The 14,211-nt window shown below is 27.2% G+C and overlaps 3 protein-coding genes across 3 annotated transcripts; all 3 read left to right on the top strand.

Moving 5' to 3' along the window:
* Positions 1-623: 623 nt before the first annotated feature.
* On the top strand, positions 624-1,614 carry LOC123298282 (probable U3 small nucleolar RNA-associated protein 11). Its single transcript, XM_044880241.1, has 2 exons — positions 624-796; positions 857-1,614. Exon 2 carries the CDS (start codon positions 859-861, stop codon positions 1,612-1,614), a length of 756 nt encoding a protein of 251 aa, XP_044736176.1. The 5' UTR covers positions 624-796; positions 857-858.
* A 203-nt stretch (positions 1,615-1,817) lies between these two features.
* Positions 1,818-3,876, top strand: LOC123298330 (MICOS complex subunit MIC19). The gene is made up of 4 exons (XM_044880303.1): positions 1,818-2,008; positions 2,379-2,482; positions 2,542-2,655; positions 3,524-3,876. The coding sequence occupies exons 1-4, from the start codon at positions 1,888-1,890 to the stop codon at positions 3,716-3,718; spliced, it is 534 nt and encodes a 177-aa protein (XP_044736238.1). The 5' UTR covers positions 1,818-1,887; the 3' UTR covers positions 3,719-3,876.
* Positions 3,877-6,697: 2,821 nt separating this feature from the next.
* On the top strand, positions 6,698-11,132 carry LOC123297508 (pyrroline-5-carboxylate reductase 1, mitochondrial). The gene is made up of 6 exons (XM_044879190.1): positions 6,698-7,118; positions 8,937-9,007; positions 9,072-9,251; positions 9,780-9,992; positions 10,653-10,857; positions 10,916-11,132. The coding sequence occupies exons 1-6, from the start codon at positions 7,049-7,051 to the stop codon at positions 10,996-10,998; spliced, it is 822 nt and encodes a 273-aa protein (XP_044735125.1). The 5' UTR covers positions 6,698-7,048; the 3' UTR covers positions 10,999-11,132.
* Positions 11,133-14,211: the final 3,079 nt, after the last annotated feature.

Raw genomic sequence — 14,211 nt, 5'->3', positions numbered from 1 at the left:
GGAATTTTAATACATTACCATATCAAGAGCCGTACGTAATAAATAGTTTCAAAAAGGCTATGGGTCATAATCCCAGACTTTTTACAAAAAAATAAAATAAAAATACAATAATATTTTCATTATTCTGATTAAGAATTGGGTCTATTTTTAACGAGTAGACAAAATCAAGTTTTTACAATACATATATGATAATTATATTATGTATAGGAAAGAACTGTTTAAGAAAGGAACTTCCAAAAATGGTATTAAAGTCAAGTCGGAACCGAGAAACACAAAAATCATTTTTAACTTTAAACAATTTTAATTTATAAAATTAACGACGCAGACATACTTTCTAAAATAAAACTAAAGTAACAACATGTACCTACCACACGACCTCTTACATAAAATCCACACTATTATCTAGCAATTATTTTAAAACGCAAGAAATATTTAATTGATCCCCCTTAAATTAACAAATCAATATTTATTTTCATATCTGAAATATTTTTTTCAATTTTGTTTGACAAAATGTATTTTAAATATGTGTAAAAACGTACGTAAAAGCTGTGTAACCACTGCTTTATAAATAATTTGTTTTATAAAACTATGTCGAGTTTATTCTGAGGAATAATATATATGTATTATTGTTAACATAACCTCTAAATTAATATCTTGAAAGTGTGTTTATTGTTGAATTGTTTTAACCTAATATTTTTATTTGATTGAATATAATTAATGTATTATAGTAAATAAGTAATATTTAGCGGCATAAGCCTTTTATAATTGTCAACAAAAGTATTGCTAATAATTTACGGTAAATAATTTCATTCAACATTACAATATCTAAAATACTCAATAATTATTACTTTTATAGATATGTCGTCCTGGAAAAAAGCATCCAAAATCAACCAAAAAACACACAGAGAAAGGCACCAACCTGAATCACGTAAAAGTCTAGGGCTATTAGAAAAACATTCTGATTACAAGAAACGAGCAGAAGATTTTCAAGAAAAACGAAAAACCATAGCATTACTAAAAAAACGAGCACAAAATAGAAATCCCGATGAATTTTACCATCATATGATTCGATCAAAAGTCGAAGATGGAATCCATAAAGAAGATGTTACAAACGAAGAAGATACACCTGAACAAATTAAGTTAATGCGTAGTCAAGATTTAAAGTACATAACACATAAACGAGTATTGGAAGCAAATAAAATAAAAAAATTACAAGCTCAGCTTCATTTATTAGATACGGCTAATAAAACGAAAAATTCTCATATCTTTTTTGTTGACGATGACGAAGGAAAGAAAAAATTTAACCTAGCAAAGCAATTAGAAACACATCCCGATTTGGTTGATTATAAAATTAATCGGCCTTCTTTGAAAACGCTTGAAGAAGTAGATATAAATATAGATGAAATTAATGAGAAAGCAATTAAAGAAAAAGAAAGTTTGTATAAAGAACTTAAGAAGAGGATTCTTAGAGAAAAGGAATTAGCAGTTATACAAGATAAATTACAATTAAAGAAAAATTTACAAGAAAAGAAACATAGAAAACCAGTAAAAGTTAAAGATGGCTCAAATTCTAATTCAGCCAGTTATGTTTGGGCATACGAACGTAAACGATAATTGTAAACATTTTGTACATTTAAATAAAAAATTTTCTAAATTAAAAATTATTTTGTTCTATTTTAAAATTATGTTTACTAATGCATAGCAACCCTAATGAATCGTCAATAATATTTCATACCAATGTAATTTTGTTAACCCGAAAATATTTCATTCCAAATTTTTGTAACATTCGCACTTATTCTTTAGCGAATTTATTCCATTTGTCTAATGGAATATTATCTATAAAATGACCAAATTTTGACAAATCTAATTAATAATTTTGAAATTGAAATGGGAGCTTCACAAAGTGCAAGAAAAATCACCATTGAAAATGATGATGCTGCAAACGTGATTAAAATATCAGACTCCTTGGTTGACCGATTAAGAGGTGGATTAAATTCTGTACCAAATGGTTAGTGATCATAACCTTAAATTTTAAACTTGTTTTAACTTGAAAACGTACAAGTTTATCTAAAATATAAGAAAACTTTATACAATTATTTAAAAGAAATCTTAATTTCTAATTCTGAGTTTTTAAAATGACACTTGATCAAGTTTTATACGATAAATTATTAGCAGTAGCGGCAAGTAGCTTTCGGCTAATTATTGATCCTTGTCACAAATTGGATAAAAATTATGTTAAAAATCACTTTAATGCTTTAAATGTATTTAATAATTATTCACTTTATCGATATCTCTTTGTTTTGCTAACATATGAAATGAATTTTAAGGTGTTACGTAATACAAGAAGATAGTTTTTAATGAAGAATTAACTGTTTTAGATGCAGGTTCAGCAGATTTAAACCGCGGGCAATATGGACAATTGTCTCATGATCCCAACCAACCATATTATTATCCTAGCTTCACTGCTCTACAAGTAAAAAAGGTCAGTTTCTGTAACGTGACTATTCTTGGCAGCTTTATTATTATCTTGCTTTTTTATAGGATATGGAAGAGCAACTAGTTGATAATAATAATTATTGGATGAGGCGAATAGAAGATCTAGAATTAGAACATAAAAAAATTGATTTCATAATGGAGCAAGAATTTGAAAAAGCAGTAAGTAGCTCGGAACTTAATTAATATTATGAAAATAACGGAAATACGATATGACTAATGTTTAGGGCAGCAGAAATAATATTGTTGAAAATTCACTAAGAATTTCCGTGAATATATGTTAGGATTTGACCATTTTACTTGTAACATCTGCTGCTTAGAAAACTGTAATAAGTTTGCATTGCAAAGTCTAATAAATGCATGCATTTCGTCGTTTTAAACCAAAAATTTCAAAGATTTCATTAAAATATTATAATCCGTTCGTAAATACTAATACAAAAAACGATAAAGCTATTCATACACAATCGTGTCTTCAGCGTGAATACTTGTTGAGATAAATTATCTAAAAACTGATTATTTATCATTACAAGTTGGTTGGGTTGAGTTTGTCGACTATAGAGTTTTTAGCCCATGTATTCAAAAATGGAATACTCGCTTGTGTATGAATAGCCTCAGACTTTATAATCTACAAAAAAATATTATTTGATCAAACGCTGATTGCTGTTAAATCAGAATTGAATTGGCTTCACAATATGAGACACATATTCACTCTGTATATTTTATAGCAATTTTTACTACTCCAAATAAAAGGGATTGTCTTAAGAAAGATAAAATTGTTTTTTCATTACTGAAAATTATGAACCAAAATTAAAAATGGGTTGAATTTTTTTCTATTCGTTCAGTTTTTGGTCTTCTGAGTTGAAAGTAGGATAATATTTGAAATGTAAATTCCACCAAAAGAATAGAAATTTTGTAATCCTTTAATTTATTCGTAACATTACGCATAAGTCAAAATTTTATTTTAATTTTTGGCTCTTAAGATAATACATGGTTTATTTAGAATTTGGTCATATTTTCAAATTATTTTTAGGTTGAAAATGTGAAACAACGTTTTAGAAAGTTACCTACAGCTCACGGTGTACCTCCCTGTTTGGAAAGTAAATCACGAATAATTAAATGTTTTCAAGAGAATTCACAACGTCCCATTGAATGTGCGCAAGAAGTCAAGTTATTTGCGCAGTGCGTAAATAAAGAACGTGCTGAATTATTACATAAAAGAGGATAGTCTGTCATTAAACAATTTAGTAAATTTTAGGGTCGTTAACATTTAAAATTCGATTTATTCAAATAATATGCTTACATTAATGATGTTAATTTAAAAAGATGTAAATTGTACATACAAACGTATATGACTTGTAATACCTAATAAAATTGGAATTAATAGCTGTTGTTTTTGAAGAATCACCTGTATTAAAAAGTTGTTTTATGTTTTTAAATTTTTGTTTTGTTTTTTGTAAATTTTACAACGGATTTTTTTCTACGTAATTTCATCATAAAAAGTAAATTTATATTTTTTTAAAAGTCATGTTTAATATTGGCGTATCTTAAGCTTTAGCAAAGGGCCTTCTAATAAATTATTTTACACTGACTGTAGAACAGTACCCTCCAGAAAGATAAAAAAAATCAATAACAAGCTTAAATATATTTTTCGTAAAATAATTAAATGGTACCTTAAATGACAAAATTATCCCACTAGAAGAGCTGAGGACATAATAAGTATGAAATTATAAAAAGAAAGCTCATTTTCAGTTTTTGGAGCCTATGTACCATTAACGAGACAGTATTTCATTTAATATTGCTTATATTTTTTAAAATACCTCAATTAATTTTCATTGGAATTTTCATAATATGCAAATTTTTAGAAAATATAAGTTACTACTTTTCATATTCTTTGTATTTTTTCTCTAAGTTTATATTTTATGGAGATGTGTACCCAATACCATATTATCTGTAGCTTTTTTTATTTACAATTGATTGAATTTTTAAATTGCATTTTATTTGTTGATTAAATATTGTTTATATTTTTTTTAAATTATACTTTTTCTTGTTTTTCGTGTTATTGTTATCAGGTAATACTATTTAAATTATAGATAAATAAATATTAAATGAAACTGGAAGAATTGTTTCATCAACTTTCAATTATGTACAATGAGTTTCAGAAGCTAAAATAATTATTTTATATTCGTTGAAAATTGATGTTGATTTTACAAAATTTAACGTTTTTTTCAAATGTCGATTTATTTCAAAAAAGTTAAGGAAATATATAATAAAAGTTAAGGATAATATTCGGCAAAATATTTTTAAAGATATTTTAAGAAAGTGATTCTACTGAAGTGATTCTGTTCCTGCAATCTCTGTTTGGGTCAGTAATCGTTGGCTCAATTATGAAAAAAACCTTCTTTTTCATTAGTAGGCTTTTTGTTCGATTATTACTAACCAATATAAAATTGTGCCTTGGGAAAAATCTCCGTCATAATTCAAGCTAAACTCCTGCCACTGAGAAAGAAACGCTTTGAGCTACAGAATACATTTACTACTGGCTCTGTACATGATACGAGAGTTGGCAACATTTTCGAAAGTGAATTTTAAGACAGCTGAATTTGGCATATTTCTTTCTTTATTGAGACTAGGTAGGAATGGTAGGAAAAATTACAGCCGTTTTTTTAATTGTTAAAATAGTATCTGGTTAGCAAAACTGCAAACATACATTTATACTGTTAGAAGGGCATGAAAAATTAATTTTTAATGGTCGACGCTCTCAAATGCCAGGAGTACTTTATCCCTTCTTAATTTCAATTAGAAAAGGAATATAAAAAATTCAACTGTCTTGGATTCCTCTTCCAGACGTTGCTAGCGCTTATAACAACAATTAAACAACAATATACAATTTCAAGCAATAAATTATAAGATTTCTGTCACATGCTGTAATTAATTGCACTTAAAATCTCAGTAATATAAACATAATTTTCAAAGTATTTTTTTTTACATTTGTTTTTAAAATAATTAAGATAAGATAGCATCTAATTGAAAATAATACTATTAACTCCATTCTATGATTTTGCTAGTAATACACGCCTAAAGTTCAATTTCATAAATTAAGCTCTATCACACCATAGTTTATGCTAATCGCTCAGAAGCAGTACAATAGTATGAGTTAAGGTCCCTCAATCGGTAAAAACAAATGAAAAAGCTAGAAATTTTTGCTACCTTATTAAGTAATAAAACTAACAAAAATAATTTTTATATATATTAGAAGCTTATAAAGTATTATTTAATTTATAAATATAAATTAAATTTTAGATTCTATAACTGTAAAAATACAATTAACGTTTAAAAAAATTATCGGTGCCAAAACACCTGATAAAATTATAAATTAATTAAAAATATTTCATGTTCAAATATCAAGCCAAAATTACTTTACACTATCGAACAGTACAAATTATTTGTATGTAAGTTTAATTACATTTAAATTAATTAATTCGGAGAATTTGGGGTGGAAAAATTTCTCGCAATTGTCATTTGTTTTTAGTGGTTGAGGATCCTTAATTTGAAAAAAATTCCCTTTTCATTTTTTCATGTTCGAATTTCAAGCAAATATGCCCTTGCAGTAACCTTCAAATAAAGCATGTAAATATCATTTGTTGTATATGAGCTTTTTTTTACATAATTCCCGCCTAAAGCTCAATTGATTAATGGGAGCTTTTCCATACCAGTGCTTTTAATATTGACAATAACCTTATCAACGTAGCTATATAATGATTTAATTTTATAATTTTAAAATAACTTTAATCCTGTTATATTTCCCCCTCAAATTAAAAATAATTTATATTTTATGTATTATTTAAAGACCTTTTTTCGTTTTAAACTATTTTCGAAATCGTTTAGTTAAATTTTATAATGTTAACCTTAGTTAAATATCTTCTGCATTAAAATAATTCATCTGATTGCAATAATGAGCATTAATTATTAATTTTGGTATGTAAAATTATTTTTATGAACTTTATATGTTTCAATTAAAATAGAGGGTACAAATATAAAATTTAGAATACAAGTTTTAAATAAAATTTTAGTTTGTTATTTTAATGATAAATAATATAAAAAAAGATTTCAGTTTATTTAATTATTATTTATTTTATCTTACAAAAATTTAAACGATAACCTACAGCGTGTATATAAACTTATAGTATTTTAATATCGGCCACATTCGGTTCAAAAACGTCTTCAAGTTAAATTGTTGATAAGTGTTTTGTATACAAAATTTACATAGTGGTAAATAAGAAGACAATTTTTCGTACATAATCGATTAAACAACAAAGGAATTTGCGACAAAAGTTCTTAATGAAGTTGTTTAGGCCCCACATTATTAATCGTTGTTTCTTTAATAATATTCAGAGATAATCATCAACTCATTATGTTAGATTAAAGTAAATTTTTAGATCTGGAATATAGAAATCTCACTACCTCTAATATTACGATAAAATAAACGATCTTCACTTATACATTTGTCATCGCTTTAATTTTATTTAACTACAAAAACTTAAAGAAAAAAGTCATCATGTTGAAAATTGGATTTTTGGGTGGTGGAAAAATGGCACATGCCATGGCTAAAGGATTCATTGCGGCTGGTACGTATACTTACATATTTAATTAAATTAATTCTATGGCTATTCTAGAAAAACTAAACAAATGTAAATTCCGATAAATATTGTTTATCTCTAGATAGCTCAAAGTTCGCTTTCCTTGAATGTGTAAATAATAATTGCGAGGATAATATTTTTGTTAATAAACAATGAAAACATTTAATTTTATTAAATATTTTTAAAAATAAAATCTAAAATAATATTTATTTAATGTACTGATAAAATATTTTATCTTTGCTTACATGTTTATTGTTGTTTAAATTTAGATTTTTTTCAATTTTTATTCATTTGTAAACTTTTCGTAATTATTAATGAAATCTATAAACTTGCATTGTTTATATTAAATTATTTGAGAAATAATTAGTTAAAATATATTAAAATTATAGTAATTTTTGCAACAATCATTTAATTATCGTTTATTTCAACTTAAGGTAATTAAATGTTGATACTACCCCGGACTTATGTACCTATACTGGTGAATCATGGTCAGGAACGGATTTAAATAAGCAATAGGCTTACGTCCTTATCACATAAAATTTTGAGTATCTACATGAATCTTCGAGAACAGAGATTCGAGTCGGACCAGATTTCAGTAATCTAAGAATAAATTCACGTGACTTGATAACTATTGAAGGTTTATTTTAATTTTTTTTTAAATATAGGGCTTAAATTTTTTCTTAAATTATTATTTTTAAATGAATCAATTAGTTATAAACAATCTAGTAGATTATTTGACAAAATGATATCCGATAAAGAATTTATTTATTTCAGATATTGAGATGCTACAATCATTGTACAAACAATTATAAAATGTAACAAAAACTCAAAAAATTGTTCTATAGAGTGTGGAAAATTTTTAATAATAAGTGAAGACACTTAGTTGAAGTGCTTATTTCATTCAAAGCAGTCACACTTCAGAAAGATTACAATCTAGTCACATGGCATAAAACTCACTCGAACAACTTTAAATTGTAGTATAATTTTCAAAAAATCAACAAAATGATTCAACAAAATTTTAAATATATTAGTATTTTTGTTTTTTGTAAAAAGTAACAAAAAATCTCGGACGTTTTGAGTACATTTGATTCAAATTACTTCCGCATGAAAACTAAAATACGCTTTTTTAAGTTGAAATTTATCTAGGGTGTCAGGCTTACTAACTAAATGAGTTTATTGCTTGAAGAATTTCCTTCAATTATGAAAAATAAATTGTTAAAGTTTTTTCAATTATTGTTTTTAAATTGTTATTTACAAAGTTAATTCATGCACTTTGAAACTATTTTGGTTTATCATTAATTATCAGTTGATTATATTAAAACTACCATAATCTAAAAACTTATTAAATAATAAAACTATATCATTTGAAAATACTTCTTGACACTTGATATTGCATAAATTAAAATATTCTTATCTTAATAATTATGTAATAACTCAAAGTTAATATTGATTGAGATAAACTTAATTAAAATTTTTTATTTTTATTTTAAATCAATAATAAAATAAGTCCTTCGAAATTGTCCAACGAAATATTAAATTAAAATAATGCATAAAATTAAAATACAATAGGATAAACTTCAAGAGGTCGAGTTTTTTCAAAAGAGTTGAAACAATGTTTTCAACAATGTAGTACGAATTAAATTAATCAAAATATATTAGATATATTCATTTCATCAAATTAATTTTATCCCAAAAAAATTTATAAGCATCTGTTGCTATCATTTCGAATACATACAATTGAAAGTGACCATGGCTTTAAACTCGTTAAAACCTTAAGTAATAATGGGGTTGATTTTTTAATTTCAGGACTTACCAAAGGAGATCATATCAGAGCCAGTTGCCATCCAAATGATACTGCCAGTCTCGAAAATTTTAGAGTATGAAATTATATTGTATAAATTATTAGGTACAAAATATTAATTGAAATAATTGTATTTTCAGGAATTGGGTGCAGAAGCAATTACAGAAAACCCACCGGTTGTAAGAAATTCAGAAATAATCATTATATCAGTAAAACCACAAATAGTTCCTACAGCACTAGGGCAAATCAAGGGTATGGTAGATAAAAGTAGACTATTTTTATCAATTGCTATGGGAATTACGATAAACGAGCTGGAAAGTGTAAGTACAATTTTTATCGATTTGTATTAATTACATATAACTTTAGGATTGCTTGAATGAATAAGTAATTTTCCAAATACCTTTCCCTAAAATATCCAATATTTTAAAAATCAAACTTGCATTTGATAAAAAGTTTGAAATATTCGAATGCCGGATATAATGAATTAATGTTGTGTTTCTTTTCTAAAACTTAAAAAAAAAAAAAAAAATTGAATGGCCATTACATTGCCAGTCTTCAAAAGATTGAAGACTGGAAATGTTTGCTGTTTGCAAAAGTTTGTAAAAAGTTGCAGCTTTATTTTATTCGACACGAGTTTGTGTTTTGTTTTTGTTTGTCCGTTTAATGGAAAACCGGCATAAAAAAATAACTCACAAACCTGACTAAATTGACATGGATTGATACAAAATTTAAAATAAACGGTTAATGTCCAGAAGGAATCAGAAAACATTGAAAAAATTTCTAATCTTTAATAATTTTGTCAATATTTTAAAGAAATTCTAATGAAAAAATTTTATTTTTTATTTTAGTTGGCACCAGAAAATGCAAGAGTAATACGAGTAATGCCAAATACCCCGGTTTTAGTTCGGGAAGGTGCATCAGTATTTGTTCGAGGTACAAACGCAACTGATGAGGATGCTAACATCACGCGAAAATTATTAACAGCAGTAGGTAGTTGTGACGAAATTACTGAAAACCATATGGATGCAGTTACTGCCTTAAGTGGATCTGGACCTGCATATGTAAGTATATACCATTAAAAGTTAGTGTTCAAGAAAGAATTCATATTACGTCATTGACAGACAACATTGAAAATAAAATGGTCAAAAATTTAGGAGCTACGATGCCACAGACAGGCACGTCAAGGTTATAACACTCATCTTTTTTTGTCGGGAGTTCATACGATTTCGAATGTTGATTGGTTTCATTAAATGTGTATTCTTAAATTTTTTGCATTCTAAAAACCACAACCAAAAAAATTACCTTGAACTTCATTAGTTTTAACAATGATATAATCGGGGAAATACTATTTATCAGTGATTTAAGTTTTAATGATTCAGATTATAATTGGTACTCCTTATAAATTATGTGGCCAAATCCAGTTTAAACAAACCACAAATTCTCAGATAGTCACAAATTTACTGATAGTTACACTTACTTTCGAAGATAATTCCTTGATTATCAAGTTCAACTGCTATAGTTGTTCAAGGCATAACTTTTAACTACTTATAACCGTGGTTACCACTTCCTGTATACACAAAATCAAATTCTATAATCCCAGCAAAAATATTCAATCGATTTTTAATTAATAAATTGAGTTTCCAATTCAATCCTATTGAAATTCAATTGAGCCTGTTAAAAAAATCAGTGTCGCAACTAAGTGTTTCCATTATACGTTTTAGGTATACGTTTTGATTGAAGCTTTAGCTGATGGAGGTGTTAAAATGGGTTTACCTCGCGACATATCATACCGTTTGGCTGCCCAAACAGTTATTGGCGCTGGATTAGTAGTAAGAGAAACAAAAGAACATCCAGGTGTTTTGAAAGATAATGTAACATCACCCGCGGGTTCAACTGCAGCCGGTTTACATTACCTTGAAGAAAAAGGTACGTAAACTTTTTATCATTTTTATAAACAAATTATAATCAATTTCTTTTTATATAGGTTTTCGTTCTGCAATTATTGGTGCTGTTGAAAAAGCTTGCGATAGATGTCGTGAAGTTGGTGATGTATATGCTGGAAAATAAATGTTCAATTAACAAACTGTCTTCCAAAAATAGAACAATAAGTATAATTGATAATATAGATGTTAAGCAATAAAATCTGTTACTTTAAGAAATGACTCACTTATATGTTGATTTACAATTTGTATATATATTTTTTTTATATTGTTGATGTTTTTTAAATTAAATTATTTTAAGTTCTGGAAGTTTAAAACGATTCTTTATTTTTGCACCTCCAATCATTGAAAAATTAGTTTTATACATTCAAAAATACGATCTGATTATTCAACATTTTAGTGAAGTCAATGAAGTAATCCAATCGTTTACAGTAAAATTTAATTCCTATTTTATAGAAAATGGAATGTTAAGAAAACATTACTTACATGTATACAAACCGACCAGTATCAGGTCGGCCGATTGAATTAAATTAAATTTGTTGCATTTTAAAAGATAAAATTAATGAAGACCTTGTAATTTATTTAAGATCCATTTGAAATTTACAAATGAGAATTTAAATTTTTGATTCTGAATTCTGATAGACTGCAAAATTTTATGTTCAGATGTGTATTGACAACCACGGGCCAACATGATTAGGAATCGGAAATACCAAAAATTCAAACTACCCTGCACAAGGTAAATGTAAAGAGCCTTTCAATCAAATTGTTTGAAAATTTGGTAAAAGATCCTTCTTATCGTGCTGTACGAAAGTGTCAATAATGGTCCATCGGTTTTAAAAGATCAGTTTTTGAGATATTTGCGGTCAAAGTTGAAATATATGGATAAATAAAAATTTTCATCCGTCCATTTTATGGATACAATCAGTGATGCATTAACCATTAAGCAGAGTAGGCAACTGTGTAGAGGAATCATTTTGGCTAAGGGTCCCAGGAAAAGGTCCAAAGAGAAAATACAAATTAGGTAAAGGGCGTCTAGTTGAATTACCGAGGAGTAAAAAAATAGGAAAGGCAAATTTTTATGATCAAGATTTTATGAGAATGGTCCCACACAAGACGAAGGGCTCCAAATTAATTTACGAAGGCTAAGAAAACGGCGCCGTCTAATTTTCACATTGCCTAGGGACTCCGGAGAATTGCATTGTCTATGGGCCCCAACATGGATTAATCCGGGACGAGATACAATCTAGTGTATAAAACTGATAAAAGGATGACACGGTTTTTCACCCACTCCTCAGGCGAATATAACGTCGATACGACCGATATACGGGGCTCGTAGGATTTTATTATTGCCTAATAACTCCAAATATCTCAAAACTTTGTTTTCAAATAATTTGACTGAAAACCTTTTGCATTTTACAGTAAAGTATTATCGAAGAAGATTCTTTAAAATCCTAACAAAATTGATTCTACGCTTAAAGACAAAAAATTAAAAATACTTCATTTGACTATAAATAAAACATAATAACAACCTAAAATAGCTTTGCTTTGATGGTACACCTAGCAGAATTTGGCGAATGGCATGGCAGCGCTAATACCGGCACCCTATGTTAGATTATCGATATATGGGATGCTGGTACCAACTGAGCGCTACCATGCGCTGAGTTCAGCTAGACGCAGACATTGTTATGTTTGACAGTCAGCTGTATGGGGGATTGTTATGACAAAAAGGTTTCAACGTAGCTGTCAGATACTAATACTCTTGTGTTAAATTATGACAGAAATGAACGATTAAGTAACCATATTGTGATTAATTATTAAACTACAAACATTTTTAAGAGTAATGCAATATTATTTTATAATCAGGTATTTAAATTATATACATTTTTTGGTAATTCTTTTGTTTATATTTATTTGGTTATAACATATATATAGTTATTCAATATGAATGCGCATGAGTATAAGTAAATTTCCATTCGATTCGGCCGATATTGTAATAAAAAGCCGGCCGGTTTTAATTTTCGTTTTTTTAAATTGATTGTATTTTGATTCTAAGTTTTAAATTACTTTTTAAACTAACATGAAACATAATTGATATTAACTTTAATAGTTTCGAATCATCACTTTATCATTGTGCACATAATATAAAATCTAAAACGATAATTCTAGTTAATTTAATTATCTTTATCCGAATTCTTACCCGTTTTATTAAACTTTATAAAGTATAATTTATCCAAATTGAAAAATTGTTTTAAAGAAACCTAGAAAAAATAAGTTTTTTGTTATCTCCTACATTCATTCTTTGTGGGTGATTTTCTACTTTTAGTTGCGAAGACATTGCGCTAATTTAAATAAGTTTGGCATTTATTTAATTCGGTATTAATTAGGTAAGAATATAAATTTAGTTTCATAATTATAGGATGTATATAAGTAAAATTTTGGCCTGAGAAATACATTCGGAGGTTTGCTAGAAATAGTTTCATTCGATGTAACGCTGTTTTCTGTTTTTCTAAATTAATAAATAGTGTGTCGAGATTAAGTACTTTTTATTTGAATAATGTATTTGTTTCTAAATGAACTATGATTTCACAAAAGATAGCTGTAGAAATGCTATTGAAATCGCTAAATGGTTTTGATAGCTTTTCATGCTTTTTCGTATGTACCTGCAGTTTAGTATTTAGTTTTCGTTTTATTCAGAACCCCTTGTAAATTTTGAGTGCTTTTTATTAGTAGACCTCTCTGTGATGAAAAAACTTTTCGAAAAAATTAATTTCTGATGGCATGAAGCATTCGTAATATTTGAAAAAAATCCTCAAAAATTACCACGGAAATATTTAAGTAACTCTTTACTTGCGAGTTTTTGTGGTCAACGTACAATCAATGTTTTGAGTAATAAATTTGAATTGAATTTTTGTCCAGAACAAATTATGTTGCTTAGAGGCCTAAAAAAATTAAATATGCGGAGTCTAGCCTGTGCATTTAAAAAAATTCACTTTGAAACATAGTGTAAAAGTTACCAAAAAAATTTTGAATTTTTGTTGTAACAGGAATCTAGTTCATTTGACCGACTGACGGATAGTTCTCAAGATCGCCGAAAATCTCTCCAATAGGCAAAAATATTTCGTATAGCTTTATATATAGCTTTATATGTTAAAAATTTCGGGCGTTACCACAGAAAATACTCGATCATTAGTCAAATGAAACCGATTTTTGTATTTTTCCTCCATAAGAAAATTCCCAAAAATCGATAAATTTTTGTTGTCTTCAATTTTGATAAAACTCTGTATTTAAAGTAATTTTGACTGGAATAATACAAAAAAACAAAAATCGTAATCATTTGATG

Source organism: Chrysoperla carnea, chromosome 4 (assembly GCF_905475395.1).
Source record: "Chrysoperla carnea chromosome 4, inChrCarn1.1, whole genome shotgun sequence".
Classification (NCBI taxonomy): Eukaryota; Metazoa; Arthropoda; class Insecta; order Neuroptera; family Chrysopidae; genus Chrysoperla; species Chrysoperla carnea.
This window is presented reverse-complemented; position numbering and strand designations above follow the sequence as displayed.